At 42.0% G+C, this 14566-nt stretch overlaps 1 protein-coding gene across 1 annotated transcript in view; it reads left to right on the plus strand.

Moving 5' to 3' along the window:
• PPIL6 (peptidylprolyl isomerase like 6) overlaps positions 1-14566 on the plus strand; it is a 35530-nt gene that overhangs the window by 1178 nt on the left and 19786 nt on the right. Inside the window, exons 2-4 of the mRNA XM_055535238.1 lie at positions 1843-1938; positions 9725-9787; positions 9885-10032. Of these exons, the coding sequence (XP_055391213.1) occupies positions 1843-1938; positions 9725-9787; positions 9885-10032 (307 nt within the window). The remainder of the gene's footprint in view (positions 1-1842; positions 1939-9724; positions 9788-9884; positions 10033-14566) is intronic.

The following is a 14566-nucleotide window of genomic DNA, read 5'->3' on the forward strand; positions in this document are numbered from 1 at the left end:
AGAGAACAAGTGATAAGAAGTCTGTGAAAACAGTCTGTGTTAGCTGGGCTGATAGGATCAGCAAAGTTATACGGCCCACAACTGTATTTAATGAGTTGGAGGGATTTTTTTCTTTTGCTTTTTCTTAGCTCCTTATCTGAAGGAGCATGTTTTCTTCATACTGTAGAGAAGATGTTGGCAGATCTTTTTCTGTAAAGTCCATACATAAAATTGTTAGGCCTTTGGAGTTACAGGTTCTGAGTCATGACTACTCAACTCTGTCCTTGTGCAAAAGCAGCCATAGAAAGTTTGTAAATGAATGGTGATTTTCCAATAAGCTTTTTATTCTGGACAGTGAAATTAGACTTGTATATAATTTCATGTGACGTGAAATGATTCTTCTTGTGATTCTTTTTTAACTGTTTAAAAATCTAAAAATTATTCTTAGTTCTCAGGTCTTAGAAAAACAGGCAGTGGTCCAGATTTGGCCTCCTGATCAGCTTGCCCATCCCTGTCAGAGAGAACACTAAGTCAAGAAAACAATGTCTTTATTTTATTAATAATGTTGTTTTTCACTTTCTTAAGCTTTTGCTTACTGTAGTTCTATTTGAGTATGAAAATATATCAATGTAAATTCAGTTAGTTCTGTGTTAATAAAGGATCCTTGAATATATTTCCAACATGATCACTTGCAGGCAATCTCTGATACCTAATTAACTGGAATATTTAGATTTAAAAAGAGTAGTATTACATAATATAGTCCATTCTGGAACAAATTATGAAGAAAGTATGATTAAGTATGCTTAATTTGAAAACTCTTGGGCTTATTAGTTATATCAGGTGGTCCCTCAGTGAGAAACAGCAGTCATCTTGCATGACTGCCTCAGAGCCCAGACACTAGAATTGAGGGAAAAGGACACATCAGCTGTTGGTTGGGCACAGTGGTCTAGGAAGGCAATGGCCAGATTGTTGTTGCCCTCTTCTGCTACCCCTGGTCCCAAGGCAGGGTACGCTCATGTCCTGGCTTTCTCCTCCTTGGACTATCCGCCCTTGAGGAAGTGTGCTAAGCCATTGTCCCCTTAGACCATGACAGAAGCAGCCAGCTGACACTTTTCCCTGTTGGTTCATTTACTCCTCAGACCTGCTCAGAAGAGTGCTGCCTCAACTGCCTTCTCTTGCTTTAGAAGAATACAAACTTTAGCATTAAAAGGAGTATTAACTTTTAAAAAAACTTCTTTTTTTAAACAGGTATTGTTAACCAGAAAGAATTTTCTCTGATTCATACAGACAAAACAAAATACATTAAGTCAATACATGCTCAATATCTAGACCAAAAAATATTGAATATTTACTTCTCTTTTCCCCAGGGGCTATAACCACAACCATATCTTTTGGTTATTCTGCATATCAGTGAATTAAAGTAATAATTTTTTTTTTTTTTAGTTAAAAGTACTCATGGCTCCACTGAGATGTAGTAAGAGTTAATTTAGGGAAAAATTGGTCCTAAAAGAACATGGCCGATCACAAAACTGTTGGCATAAACTCATTTGTTCACTTGTTTATGCAGTTGCTCTTTGTCTACTATGTACCAAATATTGAGGCCAGTGGGAAACTAAAACATAGTCTTTGTCCTCGAGGGGCTTATTCTCTTCAGATGAGAGACAAATAAGTGTGGCCTGGGGAGGGACTTAATAGAGGTAAGCATAGGGCCCTCTGGGAGCTGGCAAGGGGCATCTAAGCCAGACTTTGTGACTTGGGTGTACACTATGTAAAACTTCCTGAAGACTCCATAAAAATCAGGGGGAATGATTTCTACTTTAAAAGAGAATGTACTCTACAATAATATTCTATTTTGAAACCTAGAGTCTGAAGAGTAATTATCCATCCAATTTTGAAGATCCAATAATAATTCCTGTTCAAGAATTTGCATGGCATCAATATCTACAAGAGAAAAAAAGGGTAAAGGATATTTGGGGTATGGGAAATGAGCAAAGTTTTGCCTGAATTATTTACCTATGCATTGCTTTGGAAAAACGAAAGCAGTGATTTTCATACAAATAGATTTTATTTCTCTAAATTATGCACTTTTCCTAAATTATTTCAGTCATTTTACCAAGCTGATATTAAGAAAAAGTAAAACACTTGCAGGATTTTCTTTTGGAAGGCAAGCAATAAAGGTAAGTTTGACACTGTCAATGCTGCTATTTACTCTTGCTGATGACTACCCCTCTTTCCCTGCATATCCCTTAGTCCTACTTCCTGTGACACCCTGGCACTCAGGTTACTATGGCTTGGCACTCTTTTAGGCCCAAATTCTGGAAGGTTTCAGTGGTGTCCAGCACAGAAACAGCAGGAGAGCATGTGGGGTTCCAGGGGAGCTCTGAGGGTAGGCATCAGCTTCCCACAGGATAACCATGTCCAAATGGGAGCTTCCTTCTCTGCACTCTCCCTGATAACAGTTCCCCTTGAGGACCCCAGGCCCTAAGGCTGGCAGAGATTATCCAGAGATGGCAGATTGATTTCCTCTTGAGTGCCAACCCTAATTAACTGGTAGTGCTGCTTGGAACGTGCGATATGAAGGATTCTAAGGTGGCATCCTGGCTCTGTTACAGCTCGTGTTGGGGGCAGTCTGGAATGGATACATCTCCTGGCCCAGTCCTGTAGAGAGTCCCAGTCCTGGTTTCCCTGCCCCACCCCATCTCTCACTGGCTGATGAGATCGCATTTCTCCTGATCAGAGCAGTTTTGATTGTCCTGTGTTTGACTGCACGAGGATGTCCTGTGATTATCATGCAGACTGTGCTGCGTTACCAGATCACTGTCTCCCCAGTCACATGAATAGTGGAAGATAAAGTTAAGAATGCCATTTAAGTCTCATACCATTTTCACAGCCACAGTACATTTTCATTGGAATTCAAATAGAAATATAACAAACACTTAGCCTATGGTGCTTATTGTATGCCAGGCTCTATTCTAATGACTTCTATAAATATTAACTCGAATCATTACAACAGCTGTGGTGACCAATGGTCCTGGTTTGCCTGGATTGGAGGGGTTTCCTGGGATGCACAACTTTCATTGGTAAAGCTGGGATTGTTGTTGTTACTCAGTTGTTAAGGCATGTCTGACTCTGTGAACCCCCTGGACTATAGCCTGCCAGGCTTCCCTCTCCTCACTATCTCCTGGAGTTTGTTTGGTCCATTGAGCTGGTGATGCCATCCAACCATCTCATCCTCTGTTGTCCCCTTCTCCTTTCTGCCCTCAATGTTTCCCAGAATCAGGGTCTTTTCCAATGAGTTGGATCTCTGCATCAGGTGGTCAAAGAACTGGGGCTTCAGCTTCAGTATCAGTCCTTCCAGTGAATATACAGGGTTGATTTAAGCTGGGATGGTCTGAGGTAAACCCAGACAGTTGGGCACTCTAATGTAAAACAATGTTTTTCTTAATTTTTATCATCAAACTTCCTAAAATGCCTATCATACTGTTTTCTCCACCTACAAGAGAGCCATGATTTCATGCTTCGAGGTTTACACCCACTCTCTCCCATATTCCCACCATACTGGGAAGACTGGCGTGGGTTCCATTCTGCAGTTTCTGACCCATCAGTCTGGGTTGCTGACGTTGAGATGTTTGGTGTTCTCTTCTGCTTTTCTCACGGGGGCTGAATGAGGCTTCCTAGGTCATTACTGCTGCTTCTTTCCACATACCCTTTAACTCCTGTCTTTCTTTTCTCTACCTCCACCCGACCCTCATCTCCTAACCTCTTCTTCTTCTTCAGTCTTTTGTTCTCCGACGAAAGCACTGTCATGGGACTTCCCTGGAGGTCCAGTGGCTAAGACTTCAAACTGCCAGTGCAGGGGGCCTGGGTGTGATTCCTGATCAGGGAACTAGATCCCCATGTGCTGCAACTAAAAGTTTGCATGCCACAACTAAAGATGCTGCATGCCACAACTAAAAGGTCCCGTGTGCTACAACTGAGATGCAGCACAGCCAAACACATAGTTTTTTAAAAAGAGCACTGTCTTACGTTATACGTAGTGCTTCTTAGCACATATGAGGCTAGTCTGAGGTGGCCTTATGCTTCAGCAGAATATAACGCCAACTCTGAGGGATGGCTTCTGAACCTTCGGGAAGGCCTTTCCCCCACCTCCAAAAAAGGGAGCATCATACATCTTAGTGCTGGGAAGCCCTAGAAACCATCGGGTCCAGCCCGCTATCTTGAGGCAGGTGATGAGGGCTCCTTATAAGTAGAAGACATCCGGACAGAGCATGTAATAACCTTCAGCTTCCCAATAAAGTCTATTTGTTCCTGCATTTCTCCTACCAGGCTAACTGAAATATCCACAGTTAAACTTTTCCTCTCCTTTTTCAAGTTTTGTGTCCTGTAAAATGTGAGACCCCTGATAAATGTAAACATTCCAGGGAGTACTGACCTAGGGCTGTCTCAGTGACTAACAGTTAGCATGAACAAGCGAGGAACTGGAAGTGAGCTCCTCCTGAGACAGGAGCCGGGAATGGAGCATGTGGGCAGCTAAAGGCACACCATTCCCCAAACTGGCATTTCTTCAAGTGCAGTCTCCAGACCAGCAGCAACAGCATCTCGTGTTCAGTTCAGTTCAGTTGCTCAGTCATGTCTGACTCTTTGCGAACCCATGAACCGTGGCACGCCAGGCCTCCCTGTCCATCCCCAATTCCTAGAGTCCACCCAAACCCATGTCCATTGAGTTGGTGATGCCATCCAGTCATCTCATCCTCTGTTGTCCCCTTCTCCTCCTGCCCTCAATCTTTCCCAGCATCAGGGTCTTTTCAAATGAGTCAGCTCTTCGCATCAGGTGGCCAAAGTATTGGAGTTGCAGCTTCAACATCAGTCCTTCCAATGAACACCCAGGACTGATTCCTTTAGGATGGACTGGTTGGATTTCCTTGCAGTCCAAGGGACTCTCAAGAGTCTTCTCCAACACCACAGTTCAAAAGCATCAATTCTTCGGCTCTCAGCTTTCTTTATGGTCCAATCCATACCTGACCACTGGAAAAACCATAGCCTGATAGAATGTGGTCCACTGGAGAAGGGAAGGCCAAACCCTTACAGTATTCTTGCCTTGAGAGAACCCCATGAACAGTATGAAAAAGCAAAAAGATAGGACACTGAAAGATGAACTCCCCAGGTCAGTAGGCTCCCAATATATGCTACTGGAGATCAGTGGAGAAATAACTCCAGAAAGAATGAAGGGATGGAGCCAAAGCAAAAACAACACCCAGTTGTAGATGGGACTGGTGATAGAAGCAAGGTTTGATGCTGTAAAGAGCAATATTGCATAGGAACCTGGAATGTTAGGTCCATGAATCAATGCAAATTGGAAGCATCTCATGGGATGCTGGTAAAAAATTAAAATGAAGTCTCAACCCCCATCCCAGAATCAGAAACTTGGGGTGGGGCTCAGGAATCTATGATTCTGACTGCCCACTAAAACTGGAGAACAGCTGTCCCAGATGATGCCAGGTTTTGCCAGGACTGGCACTGGGTACTAATAAACCAGATCTCCTCCGAGGTGACGTTACTCAGCGGCCACACACTGAGGTTTAGCACACTGGCTGTCACTGTTGTGTGGATGAAAACACTTACACACTTAATTTTGAAGGGCTTAGGACTTAAAAGTGTTAACGAAGGTGAGTTCCCTTCCTCATGGTCCCTCATGTGTCCCAGAAACCCTGCTGGCCCTCAGGAGGCATTTCCTCACCTGGTCTGACTTCCCTCCATCAAAAAGCACTCTTTTCCATCCTTGGCATTGAAAACCATGTCTTATTTAGGACCCCTAAGCAAGTATGCGTACAGTAAAATGTGCTCCAGAAATGAAGCTAGAGGACTGCATTTTTGTTTTTATATTCATATATAACAAGTATGCTATGCACACTGACTTTTATTACCAGATTACCATCTATTTTCTAAGATTGTACCATTTTAAGGATTACTTTTAGGTTATTGATTTCAGCACCTTCAGAGTTTTGAAATGTTCTTAAATTCCCTTTGAGAGCTAAATTCTGAAAGATGGCAAAAATTACATTTTTTTAAAGGTTCAGTCCTGGGATTGATCAAAGCTCTGGCTTGAGGGTTTAGCAAGGTTCACTCCCCATCCCCATGCCCCATTAATTTTTTTTTTTGGGGGGGGGCCCTTTTCCTTTACAGGAACTTAAGAATGAAGTCTGGGAATATTCTTCCTATGTGATGTGTTTTATTAATGATAAGCTCCTGGGTGATGCACTTGATCTACAGAAATGGGCCCACAAAGTGTGGGATATAGTTGATTTTAAGCCTCCTGCACTTTACGAAGCACTTACTGTGGATTATTCTGCCAAATTCTTAAGAGACACCAAGGCAAGTTACACTAATTTTTTAAAAAAGGAAAATAGTGGAATCTTTGAGCATTTATATTGATTAAGCACTAATTACTGATAAACCTAGCAAAGGGAATATAAAAGAGTAGAGGACTAGGTTAAGTTCTTAATCAACTTGTGATCTCTAGTTGCAAAGAACTGGTGGGGTTTGGCTTGGTGGTGTGTAAAGCCAGCCTATCTCACAGCAGGTAGATGGCACAGGCAGAAGAGCATCGCTGTTCAAACATTTCAACTCTCCAAAGAAGCTTATGTGCGTTAATTGGCATCTATTTAAAATATTAAGACCTCCTCCCTCAGGCAAAGTCAAACCTATCCTTTACTCACTTTGAGCATGAAATATTTTTATTAGTATGTTGTAACACCTAAGTGAGAGCTCCTGCACGGAGAGACTGACAAGTCTGAGAAGAAAGTTGACGCGCAGGCCGCAGGAGCAGACGAGCGATGGCCCTGGGGTTTCCAATGGTAGACAACAGTCATGAAGCTTGAGGTCCAGAGAGCAAGAGACAGACATCAGGTGGAATGGGCAACCTCCGTGAGGCTGGTAAATGTATGCAGTTTTGCTCAGGAGCCTTGTTGCAGCAATAGCTGCCACATGCTGAAAATCATGTCATGCCCATGGTGGCCTGTGCCTACATAAAGACCCAGAGCTAGGATCTGAGCCATGCAATGGCAAAGACCTTGTCTTGTTCACCCTGATTCAACCACTGCCTTGAACAGAACCTGAAACATAGGAGGTGCTCAGTGAATATTTTGTTGAATAAACAGTACGCTTGCAAAATGCTCTAAACTCTAAGGCGTGGAGAGGAATTTAACATTCATAGCAGTTCATTCCCAAAGGGCCAAGAGTCTTAAAGTACATGGTGTGCTCTGGGGACAGCAGAGGACAGCATGGAGCCCCGAATGAGTGGGAAGGAGGCTTGGGAAATGAGAGCATCAGTCGGGATTCTTGGTGCCAACGGTACCAAGCTGTTCTGATTAACTTAAGGAGAAAAAGTATGTACTGAGGGATGTTGGTAAATCCACAACTGACAGGAAAGTTGGAGAGCCAGCTTTGGAAAGCAGGCAGGAACCTAGGGAGACCTGGCAGCAGGAAAACATGGCCAGAGTCACGCACCAGGCAAGTGCAGCCAGGGTGCTGCCATGGGTGCCTGCTGGCCCTCGGGTCTCCCTGCCACCTTCACTGAGCATAACTTCTCTGTTCTCCTTGGGTCTGTGTCGCTCCCCAGAGGTCGAAGGCCCCAGGCAGAAGCACCTGACCAGTCAAGCCCAGGTTATGTGCCCGCACCCTGCCTCTCAAATGGTGGGGAAAGAGAGAATGTTCTGCAGAGGCTGGTGCAGGAGTTTCCCAAATAGGAAAGCTGCTTTCCTTTCGTATTTTTTTGTTTTACAAAAACCAAAAACAGAAAAAACCCCAAACCAGATCCACTAAGAAAAGGTTGAACTTACTGTCCACTCTTAACCAGGGAGTTAGATTTTATCTAGAAGAAAGCAGGCCAACAGAACTTTTCATCAGAAGTATGACATAACCTTCTTTGGTGTTTTAGAAAAAAGTTTAGGGCTGAGGCCAAACAGGGTGGAGTAGGGAAAGCTTGATGGCAGGGTGGCCATTTGGAAAGCTGCTGGAGTAGTGCGGGCTAGAAATAATGGCAGCCTGAATTAATTAGTGGCTGAGGAAAGAGGACCCAGATTCTAGAGAAAACTCTTGGATTTTTTTGCCCAGAGGCTAGATTTTTCATGCTGAGTTAAACCCAGGGATACTTGTTTACTTCTGGTTTGGAATGATAGCGTAGATAATTAGGTTTGGCTGATAGGTGACATTACCTTGTGTTACAAGTCACTTGCTCTGTTTTCATTAGGATTTCTAAAATTATCTACTCTTGACAACCACATAAAGATAATATATTGATGCCCAGGGAAATTTAATAATGCCTGAATGGACTCATGCATTTTAGAAGTCAGTCATAACTTCCAATATGTCCTCTTTTTCCTCCTAAACCTGTGAAATTTACCATATTATGCCTCTTAAAGTTATAATATTCTTTTATGATTAATAACTTGTAATACAGATGCAGAGAGGCACAAACATAATCATAATTATTAATAGCATGGATATAAATACTTCATTCCTGGATACCAGGTATTATAATACTATCTTAGTCTTTAATTTAAAAAGGAGCTTGCTACTGCTGCTGCTAAGTTGCTGCAGTTGTGTCTGATTCTGTGCGACCCCATAGATGGCAGCCCATCAGGCTCCCCTGTCCCTGGGATTCTCCAGGCAAGAACACTGGAGTGGGTTGCCATTTCCTTCTCCAATGCATGAAAGTGAAAAGTGAATGTGAAGTTGCTCAGTCGTGTCCAACTCTTCGCGACCCCATGGACTGCAGCCTACCAGGCTCCTCCGCCCATGGGATTTTCCAGGCAAGAGTACTGGAGTGGGTTGCCATTGCCTTCTCCGAAAAAAAAGAGCTTAGAGCGACATAAAATAATGATAGTGATACATTTAAAAGTGATTTCATTTATGCCTCCTAGATTCTTAAGAAATAAGGCAGGACAAATTATGTACTTGTTAAATCAGGCAGCATTTTTATGTAGGAGAATGGTGCCTAAGAGTTGCAGTGTATTCTATTAGATGTGGTTTGCTACCAAAATGAATGCCACTGTGATGGAGAACAGTGTTTTCATTTTGGGTGCCTCTTTGTAGGGCTAGACAAGGGCTCACAAATGTTAGCTGCCTCTACCAGAAAGGATGTCAATTGAAAATAAGAGCTTGGGGCATCTAGGAGTATGAGGTCATGAAAGAGAGAACTAAAAGGTACGGCGTCCTCTCTTCCCTACCCGCGGCATAGTACCTGTGCATACAGTGGTCTTATTTTTCCACTCAGAGAGACTGTGGCCTGGCTCAGCTTAGCTAATCTGTGCAGTCTTTCAAAATCCAGAACACACCGTAACCAAATCTATGGGCTCATGTGGATCTTTTTCCAGAATTACTCAGGAAAGAAAAGGCTTCCCAGTCTGCTCTTTTTCCCAAAGGGACTGATCAGTGTCCCTTTCCACACCCAGTCTGTGATGTGGTTGCTATCTAGGCCATGTGTTCTCAGTCTTGTGTGATAGGTTAATGTGACTTACTACTGAAAGCTTTTAAAAAGCATGTTACTTAAGTTATAAAATTGTAGTATAATAAAATGAAACAAACTTTTAAAAGTCATCTGTTTAATTTTGCTGTTACATCATCTATGTTAATGCTGTCAGTCATCTTAACACTGAAAACATTATTATGTTATATTTTTGGTCACTTCTAAAACTTTCTTCCAAAACACTGACCTGCATTGCCTTCTTCTCTTTAATTTTAATAGCATAATTTTGTGTTCTTGGACATTTCTATTGATCTTTATCCAATTGGAAGATTGATTTTTGAGGTAAGAGGACTTTGGTGGTTGTTTTTTAATAAGTTGGGGAGAGTGAGACTCTCTATCAAAATGTTTAATCTTTGAAAACTTTTATCTTTATTTTTAGCTATATTCTGATACATGTCCCAAAACATGTAAAAATTTTCAGATCTTGTGCACAGGAAAAGCAGGGTTTTCTCAAAGTGGCATCAAGCTACATTACACAGGTTCCATTTTCCATCGAGTGGTAAGGAATGGCTGGGTACAAGGAGGAGGTGAGTTTTTTTAAACTATTTAAGTTGAAACCTTAAATACAACTTAGTTGCAACATCAAATCCGAATATCCAAACTTCTGTTTATCTGCCTCTTTGAAATTCATATAGAATTAGAATATATTTAACATTATATGTTATATAGATATATTTAAAGGATGGTCAAATGATGAATTAAGATATTCATACTCTTTTTAAAAATTCCATCATTATTAAAATAAATCTAAAGTGTGTTACTAGGAATATTCCAGATTAAAAAGTGATATAAGAAAGTAGGATGGGTAACATTTTTTTAACCAAAAGATAATTTTAAATGCTCACCTAAAAATAAAGTATATAGAAAATACAGTGCTTTTAAGAAACATACTAAAGGTAGGAATTTGAAAACAGAATAAATGAAAAACAGCTTATTTCTCACCAAAGATATTATACTGTTACAACTGAAATAAGATCAAAAGCATTTTGGTCTCCATCTTTGCTTTCTTTCCAGGTCAATCCTTTGGCTTTACACAAAGGAGGTACCTTGATTAGCAACACAAAATTCAATTTTAGAGGCCTTTTAGGAGATATCCCATAGGGAGCAGTCAGGCAGCAATTTAAAAATAATTGGTTTAGTGTGGAAGGAGATTTTCTTGAACTTGATGAAATATGCAAAGGCTTAAATTAATAATGTTTCATTATTTGTCTACAATCTAGAACATTCTCAGGCTGATGAGGAGAAAAATATAGATTTAATCCAAGTATCTTGTATGTAAATCAGCTCTTGTATGTAAATCAGCTTATCCAAAATGAGATATCACCAGTACTGTTTCTAATCCAGTTGTTTTCTACTTAATATTTATGGTGTGTGCTAAGTCACTTCAATCGTGTCTGCCTTTTTGCAACCCTATGGACTGTAGCCTGCCAGGCTCCTCTGTCCACAGGATTCTCCAGGCAAGAATACTGGAATGGGCTGCCATGCCCTGCTCCAGGGGATATTCCCAACCCAGGGATCGAACCCATGTCTCTTACATCTCCTGCATTGGCAGGCGGGTTCTTTACCACTAGCGCCACCTGGAAAGCCTGGTCATATGTCAGTGTGTGTGTGTGCGTGCTCAGTGTGTGTGTGCGTGCTCAGTGTGTGCATGTGCACGCACACTCAGTCGCTCAGTCATGTCTGGCTCTGTGCAACCCTTTGGACTGTAGCCTACCAGGCTCCTCTGTCCATGGAATTTTTCAGGCAAGGATACTGGAGTGGGTTGCCATTTCCTCCTCTTAGGTGTCTTCCCAACCCAGGGATCAAACCCAAGTCTCCTGCATTACCCCTAAGCCATTGGGAAAGCCCATGTCAGTACACATAAATATATCAAATTTTTATGGGCCCTCTTGAGGATTATCTTATACTAACAAAAAATGAAAGACAGTCTAAATGTTCACCAATGGGAAATTAATTAAATCAGCATAGCAATATAATGAAAAATTGTGCTATGCTGTGCTTAGTCGCTCAGTCGTGTCTGACTCTGCAACCCCATGTACTGTACCCTGCCTGGTGCCTCTGTCCATGTGGATTTTCCAGGAAGAATACTGGAATGGGTTGCTATGCCCTCCCTCCCCCAGGGGATCTTTCTAGCCCAGGGATCGAACCCAGGTCTCCTGCATCTGAGCCAACAAGGAAGCCCCTAAAAATTTTATGTGGTTATGTATATTGACATAGAAAACGTTTAGGATCTGCCTAGTTTTTCATCATATTGCTATGCCAATTGAAGTAGTTTCCCGTTGGTGAACATTTAGACTGTTTTTGATTTTTTGTTAGTATAAGATAATCCTCAAGAGGGCCCATATCCGTGTCTCCTGATACTTAGTTCACTGTTGTCACTGATCTTCCAGATGCGGTTTTCTGTTTTGTTTTTAGCTAGACCTCCTCTCACCCCTGTGAGCCAGACCAGGATTTGGGGAAAGTGGACCATGATATTTATTTATTTGAAGCAAAATTTCCAAAAAGTGCATAGGTCTCAGTTCATGTTTTCAGATAACAAAGCAATGCTGTTTAAGGAGTTTGGAAAAAAAATTCTGGTTAATAGATTCAGCTCCAAACTGACACGTATAAGTTGCACCATGTTGGATAAGGAACTTGTCATCTCTCAGTTTCCTAATCACAAAATGGGGATAATTATAATATTACAGGATATGGTGAGGATTCAAGGACATGGTATTTTGAACCGCTAAGCTCCATAAGCACCCTCCTCCTTCAGATGTCAGATTCTCAGAGGGCTTTTTGGGTAGCATTTGGGAGTACAGGAACTGACTGTGGTTTGGTGTTGTGCCTTAGGATGCTTCCAAGCACTACTGCTTGCTCGCTGGGACCAAGAGGCCCTACAAAGTCTTCTTCCTCCCTCGACTCCATCTCATCATCTGACCTCTTCCTCTTGCTAATTCTGCTCCACACATAGGGCTCCTTGCTGTTCCTGAAGTATATCAAGCATATGTATGCCCTGAGGTCTTTCATTATTTCTTTTGCCAGCGCTATGTACACCCAGCTATTCCTCTGCATATCCCCCTGCATCACCCCCTGACCTGTTTCTGGTTTTTGCTAAGAGCTTATATCAGGAGGGAATTACCTGACCACCCTGTTCAAAACCTCCCACCTTCCTCTCCATATACCTCTCCTCTCCCCTTTCTGGGCTGCTCTCCTGTCCCCTTACCGAGCTTTATTTTTCTTTCTAGCACTTTTCACCACAGGACATACTATTAATACTTCTTTGTTAACTTTCTATTTCTTTTCAGTAGAATGTAAGTTCCATGAGTGCACAGATTTTTATCTGTTTCATTCACTGTTACATCTTCAAGTTAGAGAACAGTGCCTAGCATACAGTATTAGTAGATGCTTTTTAAAAGTTTGTTCAAAGAATGAATGAATGAAGATAAACAGGAAGCATACATTCTGTTTGTTTCTAAAGTTGAAGTTAATGAAGATACCAAGTTGTTAAGCCACTTTGGCAGGATCCTCTTTGTGGCTCCCACAAGGCCAACTGCCTTGAGAAGGATCTCTTGAGATTTACTTTAATATATTTTATCATCATCATGGTCATCAGAATGATGGTGAAAATGATAATGAGAAGATGCATTCCTAAGTGTGTGATGATGCACAATAATAATGGCCACTAATGAAGGAGCATGACACTCTGCCAGTCACCATACACGTGCTCTCCCTCAGTTCGGTTCAGTTGCTCAGTCATGTCCGACTCTTTGTGACCCATGAATCACAGCATGCCAGGCCTCCCTGCCCATCACCAACTCCTGGAGTTTACCCAAACTCATGTCCATCGAGTCGGTGATGCCATCCAGCCATCTCATCCTCTGTTGTCCCCTTCTCCTCCTGCCCCCAATCCCTCCCAGCATCAGGGTCTTTTCCAATGAGTCAACTCTTCACATCAGGTGGCCAAAGTACTGGAGTTTCAGCTTCAGCATCAGTCCTTCCAATGAACACCCAGGACTGGTCTCCTTTAGGATGGACTGATTGGATCTCCTTGCAGTCCAAGGGACTTGCAAGAGTCTTCTCCAACACCACAGTTCAAAAGCATCAATTCTTTGGCACTCAGCTTTCTCCATAGTCCAACTCTCACATCCATACACGACCACTGGAAAAATCATGTGGACATTTGTTGGCAAAGTAATGTCTCTGCTTTTGAATATCCTATCTAGGTTGGTCATAACTTTCCTTCCAAGGAGTAAGCATCTTTTAATTTCATGGCTGCAGTCACCATCTGCAGTGATTTTGGAGCCCCCAAAAATAAAGGCTGACACTATTTCCACTGTTTCCCCATCTATTTCCCATGAAGTGATGGGACCAGATGCCATGATCTTAGTTTTCTGAATGTTGAGCTTTAATTAAGCCAACCTTTTCACTCTCCTCTTTCACTTTCATCAAGAGGCTTTTTAGGTCCTCTTCACTTTCTGCCATAAGGGTAGTGTCATCTGCATATCTGAGGTTATTGATATTTCTCCCAGCAATCTTGATTCCAGCTTGTGTTTCTTCCAGTCCAGCATTTCTCATGATGTACTCTGCATATAAGTTAAATAAGCAGGGTGACAATATACAGCCTTGACGTACTGCTTTTCCTATTTGGAACCAGTCTGTTGTTCCATGTCCAATTCTAACTGTTGCTTCCTGACCTGCATATAGGTTTCTCAAGAGGCAGGTCAGGTGGTCTGGTATTCCCATCTCTTTCACAATTTTCCCACAGTTTGTTGTGATCCACACAGTCAAAGGCTTTGGCATAGTCAATAAAGCAGAATTAGATGCTTTTCTGGAACTCTCTTGCTTTTTCGATGATCCAGCGGATGTTGGCAATTTGATCTCTCGTTCCTCTGCTTTTCTAAAACCAGCTTGAACATCTGGAAGTTCACGGTTCACGTATTGCTGAAGCCTGGCTTGGAGAATTTTGAGCATTACTTTACTAGTGTGTGAGATGAGTGCAATTGTGCGCTAGTTTGAGCATTCTTTGGCATTGCCTTTCTTTGGGATTGGAATGAAAACTGACCTTTTCCAGTCCTGTGG

Source organism: Bubalus kerabau, chromosome 9 (assembly GCF_029407905.1).
Source record: "Bubalus kerabau isolate K-KA32 ecotype Philippines breed swamp buffalo chromosome 9, PCC_UOA_SB_1v2, whole genome shotgun sequence".
NCBI classification, from domain to species: domain Eukaryota; kingdom Metazoa; phylum Chordata; class Mammalia; order Artiodactyla; family Bovidae; genus Bubalus; species Bubalus kerabau.